At 54.4% G+C, this 6,806-nt stretch overlaps 1 protein-coding gene across 2 annotated transcripts; it reads right to left on the bottom strand.

Moving 5' to 3' along the window:
* Positions 1-96: 96 nt before the first annotated feature.
* On the bottom strand, positions 97-6,603 carry STX1B (syntaxin 1B). 2 transcript variants are annotated; one of them, XM_024744382.1, is made up of 9 exons: positions 6,535-6,603; positions 6,238-6,337; positions 6,075-6,149; positions 3,505-3,578; positions 2,991-3,099; positions 2,724-2,797; positions 693-830; positions 481-591; positions 97-224 (listed from the first exon to the last, which is right to left on the bottom strand). In XM_024744382.1, exons 1-9 carry the CDS (start codon positions 6,553-6,555, stop codon positions 144-146), a joined length of 783 nt encoding a protein of 260 aa, XP_024600150.1. In that variant the 5' UTR covers positions 6,556-6,603; the 3' UTR covers positions 97-143. The 2 variants fall into 2 exon arrangements, with proteins under 2 accessions (XP_024600150.1, XP_024600151.1); XM_024744383.1 differs by lacking the exon at positions 97-224 and having other exon boundaries at positions 504-546; positions 694-830; positions 6,535-6,570.
* Between the last annotated feature and the right edge of the window lie 203 nt (positions 6,604-6,806).

Below are 6,806 nucleotides of genomic sequence, written 5' to 3'. Positions count from 1 at the left end.
GGTCTGACAGGCGGTAAAGGTTGCAGGTGCTGCCCGGGTCTGTCTTGAGGGTGAGCCTGGAGCAGGGGATGGAGTGAAGGGGTGGTGGGGGTATTGCTCCCGATGTGGTGGGGAAGGGTCTGGGACGGACAGGGGTGGGGGGCCTACAAGCCCAGCGTCCCCCCAATGGATGACGCCAAGACCACCCCCAGCACCACACAGCAAATGATGATCATGATTTTCTTCTGCAGGCAGGAAGGGCGATAGGGAGGGAGGAGACAGAGAGACAGAGAGGTAAAGAGACAGACAAACCGACAGACAGATGGGGAGGAGGGTGTGAGGAAAAAGAAGAGGGGAGAGAAAACAGAAAAAGGAAGAGGTCAGAACCAGAGATAAGGCCTCTTGTGGGATTTCATCACTCACCTCAGCCCTGGCCTGAGCCCAGCCCCGCCCGCTCGGCTCCAGCCCACCTGCTCCACAGGCCCGCCTGCCCCGGCTCACCCTCCGGGCCTTGCTCTGATATTTCACAGCTTTCTTGGTGTCAGACACGGCTCGCTCCACGTAGTCCACGGAATGTTCCACGTTGTACTCAATGCGGTCAATCATTTCGCCCTGCAGACGATACATGCATAGGATGGGGTGGGAGCTGGGCTGGAAGAGGGGATCCCGGGGACCCGGGTGAGGTTCCCCGAGGGCTGTGGCAGAGGCAGTACCTGGCTCTCCACAAGCATGGCCATGTCCACAAACATGTCGTGCAGCTCACGGATGCTGGTTTCCAGTTTGATGATCTCGTTGTGCCTTGTCTCGATTTCATTCAGTGCCTGCTTTGTCATCTGTGAGTCCATTTTGATCTAGGGTGAAAGGGGAGGGGCAGGGGGGAAGAGGGAGGAGAGCTGCAGACCACCCTTCACTCCCGGAAGAGCTTGGATTCTGCAGCCAGAGCGTCTGGGTTCGAACCTGGCTGGCGTTTACTAGCTGTAACCATGGGCAAATTGTTTAACCTCTTCAGGCCTCAGTTTCCCCACCTAGAAAATGCAGATACTTCACACCTCACAAGGTTGTGCGAAGACTAAGTGAATGACTATGTGTGTATCAATTAGAATAGTACCTGGCACACAGGAAGCACTAAAGAGACATCTATTAAATTACAAGAAGGAAAACTTGCCCTGAGCCCGCCATCTCAGCCCAGGGCTGTCTCTATCACACACACCAGGGAGGCCCTGGGAAGGGAGACAGGGGTCCTGGACCCCTGTCAGGATTGGGGCCACCGTCTGGTCAAAGGCAGACAGGATAATGGAAGGGGACACAGCAGAGAGTGGAAGCAGAAAAGGAGGCCCAGATGAGAAGGCAGTGTGCCCTGGAGCCCCCATGATATGGGCCGGGGGAGAAATAATAAGGAAATGCTCTGCAGCCCTCAAGAGTCAGTGGGAGAGACTCTAACCCATAGTCAGATATATCTCCTCCCCACGGAAGCCAGACCACTCACCTTCCAAACCACTCACTGTTTAGACCACATCCAGACACTCTTCTGCTCTAAAGCCCTCCAAGGCTCCCCACCACCCACAGGCTACACACCTTTACCTTAGCAGTCAAGGCCCCATCTCCCTTTCTGTCCTCATCTCCCCAAATCCTAAGAGCCCAAATCATCCAATGGCTCTTTGGCAAGTGGTCCACTCTCTCTGTTTTTGTTCAGTCTGTCCCCTTTTTCTGGAATGTCCTTTGCCCATCTCCCCGTGTCCAAATGCTCCCTGTCTCTTAAGGCACACAACTCAATGCCACCTCCCCCAGGAAGCCTTTGCCGACCCTAGAAGTTAACTACTACCTTAGGGCCTGTCTGCATCTTGTTCAGCCCTCAGGCAAGGTACCGACCACCCTGCATCGTAATGATGGTGGGTTAACTGGCAGGGATCAGCTCTATCCCCTTAGAACCCCTCACCAGGTTTCCCTCCACTCTCAGACAGACTGACAGCCTGGGCAGAGCTGTTTGGGAGGGCTCCGGGCTAACTGGCCCATTATCAATTTGCTCAAAGCTAATTTAACAAAGATCAATTCTCTAAATAGCAATTTGCTGAAAACTGCTAGACGGTCATTGAACGTACTTTAACGCTGGTCTAGAAACCTAAACCAGAGTCATTCTGCCACCAGAAGCTGAAAGGGAGATAGAACCTGTCAGCCAGGGTGAAAGTCAAGAAAGAGAAAGAAGAACTACAGTTGGGGAAAGCCCATCTCTTTCACATATAAGATGACAAGCGCAGGGCAGTGTGCCAAACTTCAGCAAAACTAAAACTGATTTTTTAGAAAACCTTCAAAACGTAGGCAAATTAGTCACTTGGTGAAATGAGCCGCATCACTAGGGAGAAGTGTATCTTAGCACTTAGCACTGAAGAGTCCTGACTGCGGGTTCAGATCCTTGCTCTGCCGGTAGCTGTGTGACCTCGGCAAGTCATTTAACCTTTCTGGATCAGGTTACCTCATCTGTGAAACACGACTCCCTCAGAGGCTTGCGGTGAGGATTAAATGAGTTTAGTAGGTAAATGTGCTTAGAACGGGGCCTGGCACCTTACTGTTTGCCATTTTTATGAGGGTACTTCCTGCTCTGCCCCCATGGAATTCCCCAGTTCCAGGTTCAGACTTCCCGATGCTTGTTATTTCACGGCGGACTTAGGACCTTGAGTTCAGCCTACGCTTGGGAAGGAAAGGCGAATGCTTTCCAAAAACAGACCCCACCCCCACGCGGGGCTTACATCGTCAGTGAAGATGGCCAACTTCCCACTCTCCAGCATGTCTTCCAGTTCTTCGTTGGTCGTGGTCCTTCCAGCTGTGGGGAGAAACGACTCGCTGCTCAGCGACTGGGCCAGCCTGGACACCTAAGGTGGTGGGATGTGGCAGGGACTCGGGAGCCCACCCTCCCATCCGGCCTCAGGCCACGAGTCCCCTCCACGGAGGGGAAGGGCCTGGAAGGAGTATGGGACAGGTCTGGGGAGTTTGCGGGGGAGAGATGTCACACGCACTGATCTCCAGCTGCCTCTGGATCCGGTCCTTGCAGCGGTCGCGGTACTTGGACTGGGTCGCGTTATATTCAGTCATTACCTCCACGAACTTCCGGGAGAGTGTGGAGTGCTGTGGTGGGGAGTACAGACACATCAGGAGGCAGGGAGCAGAGACCGTGGAGGGATGGAGTAGGCGGGAGGGGCTGAGTTAGCCTACGGCCCCTTCTTCAGCTCATGCCACGATCCCAAGCCCTCGCAAGTGTGCAGTCCCATACCCCAGCACCCCCATCCTACGCCCAAGCCAGCCAAGGCCGGGCTAGGGCACTGAGATGTAGCCGGGTTCCGACCTCCGCTGTAGTCCCGCCCCAAGCCCCGCCCCTGCCCAGGCTCCCCCTTGGCCACGCCCCACGCTAGTGCCTGCTCTGGCCCGCCCACGCCCAACAGGCAGGTCTCCAGCCTGGGCCCCTCCCCTGTCCGGTCCAGTGCGGTTTGGTCCCGGCCCCGACCCTGACCGTGCCTGACCGCTGCCTCCTACCTGGGTCTTGCGGATGCGCAGGTCCGCAGAGGAACGATTCAGCCCCTCCTCCTGTTCAATGCTTTGCTCGATCGCTGCGGGAAAAAGGACGCAGTGACGGGAGGGCGAGAGACCCGGCGCATGTGGGGCGGGGGTCTGGGACATATGAAGGGTGGACACCCCGAGGCAGGCCCCCCAGGCCCGTGAACGGATGTCATACCCAGGCAAGGGCAGACAGTAAAGAGTCTAGGGTGGGGAGGCAGGAGGCCAGCGGGTAAAGGGACCAATGTTTGAGGGGGCCTGGAAACCAGGTAGGAGGGGATATTGAGGGTCAGTCGGTCACCAGACAGAAGGGGGCTATTTGTTCTGGTGGAAGGATTGCGTCTTGGAAAGTCCCACAGCTGTAACTCCTGCCCAGCCCCTCAGTCCACATCCCCTGTATGGGGGGCGGGAGAACTCTCTGCTTTTTGCAGCCTCAGAAAAGGGTCAGGAACCCACCCTGGGATTTATCTGGTGGAGGGCAAGCACTTTCAAGTGGGTCAGGTTCTAGTGGCTGCCCTTTCCTTGGAAAATTCTAGGGTAAGTGGATGGATGTTCCAACAGAGAAAATAGCTCCCCCCGTCTTACAAAGTGATCCCTGTCCCAGGAATCCCCACTTCTAAAGGATGTTCTGGAAAAGCACACAGATTAACTGGGATTACTGCTTCTAGATCATGCACTCCCCACACTTACTTAGATTTTCTAAAAAAGAGCTTGAGGGTAAGAGCTACTGTGCTAGGAAAATGCAGCAGGGATGAATCACCAGGCCCTCTCAGACCTGGAAGAGCCTCCGGGCCACTCCCGAGAACATTGCTTCTCCGTTCCTGGCAGCGGTGGAGGTACGGTGCTGGATGGCACCCCAACGCTCCCCCGCCAGCGATGGCGGGACAGGGACTGAGCGACAGCTCTGGCCCAGCTGTTATGAGAAAAGTCCAGAAACACACACCCAGGAATGTTGGAATCTCTGGCTCAGACTGGGACCCTGTTGTCAGACTTGGGGCTGGGGCCAAGCCCAGGAGGAAGGGATCCTTTACAGGGTCTTATTGACTTCTTACAGTAATCCTGGGAGTTCAGTCCAGGTTTCAGACTAGAAACTGAGGTTGAAATAGAGAAAACAACTCATTCAAGGTCACACACAATGCCGGAGCTCATGCCGCCACAGAGCTTGAGAAAGATGGAGAAGATGATCTCTCTTTTTCTGGAGCTCTGGAGGGTCAGCTCCTCTGAGCCACTGCCACTTTTCCTAGCTTCTTTCTTGGTCTATTCCTGAACTCCTAAACCATACAGCCCTCCTCATGGTCTTATAAAGAGTGTTAATGTCAGAGCTCAATGGGCTCAAAGAAATTGCTGAGCCCAGGGATTTTTAAACTTGTGTCCCACGGAACCCTGCTTCTGAGAAGGAACCTCAGAGGGGTCTGTTGCTGGGGGTGATGAGGAGGCTAGGCAGGTAGGGCTCTGGGTCTCCCAACCCCAGGTCAGCCAGAACAGCTTGACTTTTATGTGTTGTATGTATTGGCATTTGGGGTAAGATTTCACTTGGGAAAAAAAGATTTTGCTACCAAAAAACAAAAACAAACAACAACAACAAAAACATCTAGCTTTGAAATTGCTTTAGTAGTTCTTACTGTACTGATGAGGAACTGAGGGTAGGGTACTTGTCCAGAATGAGCTGGTGATGGAAGTGGACTCCCTCTGTCTGGATTTGCAGTCAGTGTGCTCCCAGTTTGGATCATTTTGCTTTCTAGCACGCTCTCCTGAGTGCAAAGGGCTTACAGATCAACACTGGAGGCTCACATATGGCCTTCTGTTGAGTCCAGGAGGGCACGGAGTCCCTGTCCTCATCTCTCCGGACCAAGGTTATTGTGCTCAGGGCCAGGCATCTGACATGACTCCTTTCCCCCAAAGCCCAGCAATGTGCCTCAACGTGCTCGGCAAATGTTTTCTGATGCTGAATTACCATAAGCATACAAATTAGCATCATGGTAACACTGCTATTCCCCTGGCACCAGCAGACAAGGAGGTTCCCAACCCACAGTGATTTGGGGGAAGGTGGTTATTACCAGCACCCAAGTCCTTAAATTAGAGTGAATACATGAGCATTTGGCAAGTCCCTCCTGAAAGTTTGCCAGCCCCTGATGTCAGCCACACAGTCCAATCTGTCCTGCGCTAAGGATACCAATTCAGAAGCATTTGCCGAGCCCACCTACTGGGTGCTTAGCGCTATGTCCAGCAACTGTTCTGGAGAAATGAGGCCTTCGTGAAATTAAACCCACCTGGAAGACTGTATTTTCCTGGTGGACCTTCCTGCTGATGGAACCAGCAGAGCTCAGATGCAATTTGGACAGAAAGCCTCCTCTCTGTCATCTCCCTGTCATGTCTATATCTTTCTCCAAGGCATCTGGAGCAAGTTGGGAAATCTCGGGTTTTATGCTTTCTCAGTGTTTAGGAATCTGGCTCCTGGAAGTCTGTAAACACTCCTCATAGAGACGCCTGTTTAGTCCAATGGAGGGCAGAGTTTTTTTCCTCCTTAGGCAGGGGATGGCATTCCTTACCTTTCAACTTGGATCGAACCTTGTTGGCCGTCTTCTTGATGTCTGCAGTGAGGTCCTCCAGCTCCTGTTTGGTCTCTGAGGGGAGGTGAGGGGCGGGTGAGATGTCTGGGTGGGACCCCAGACTCCTGCCCGCAGCCCCCAGCCACCCGGCAGCAGCACTTACTCTCATCCGGGTTGGGGGCGGCCAGGATGGCACTATGCTGTTTTTTCACTTGTTCCACATCCTCTGACAGCTTCTCAATGCAGCCCCGGATCTCTTCCACCTGGGGCAGCAAATCGGCTATACCCAGCCAAGTCGTCGGGCCAGACAAAGGGATTCAGGGGGCTCAGTCAGGGTTCAGGGAAACGGGCCAGACCCAGAGGGGTTGGTAAAAGGCCAAGGGGATGGAGGAGAGAGAGCAGGGTGGGGGCCGGGGGCCGGGGAGAAGGAAGTTGTTGGCTGGGGGCTAGGTTCTGTTACCTGTTCAAAGAACTCATCCATGAAGTGGTCCCGGTCCACATGGACCACCTCCTCCTCATCATCGCTGTCTTTCGCCTGGGAGGCAAAGAAAGGCAGTCTGTGCGCAGTCTCGATGCTCCCAGCTCTGGGCTCAGAGCGGGGGTCCTGGGAAGGGTCACATGCAGGGGGCTGGGGCACCAAGCAGTCACAACGAATCCTGGGTGTCTTGTGGCACAGAGTCCCGGAGGCCGGGTACCTGACAGCCCAAAGGACACCTTGGAGGGAATTAGCCA

This window comes from Neophocaena asiaeorientalis, unplaced genomic scaffold, assembly GCF_003031525.2.
Source record: "Neophocaena asiaeorientalis asiaeorientalis breed wild unplaced genomic scaffold, Neophocaena_asiaeorientalis_V1.1 scaffold91, whole genome shotgun sequence".
Lineage (NCBI taxonomy): Eukaryota > Metazoa > Chordata > Mammalia > Artiodactyla > Phocoenidae > Neophocaena > Neophocaena asiaeorientalis.
This window is presented reverse-complemented; position numbering and strand designations above follow the sequence as displayed.

What these genes read in the sequence shown, in the direction of transcription:
- STX1B (XM_024744382.1), bottom strand. Translation starts at nt 6,555, where the DNA reads ATGGATGAGTTCTTTGAACAG. An exon ending in CCAGAGGCAGCTGGAGATCA is followed by an intron (nt 2,798 to 2,990) that starts GTGCGTGTGACA and finishes TTCTCCCCACAG; the next exon opens with CTGGAAGGACCACGACCAAC. An exon ending in ATCAGAGCAAGGCCCGGAGG is followed by an intron (nt 225 to 480) that starts GTGAGCCGGGGC and finishes TCCTGCCTGCAG; the next exon opens with AAGAAAATCATGATCATCAT.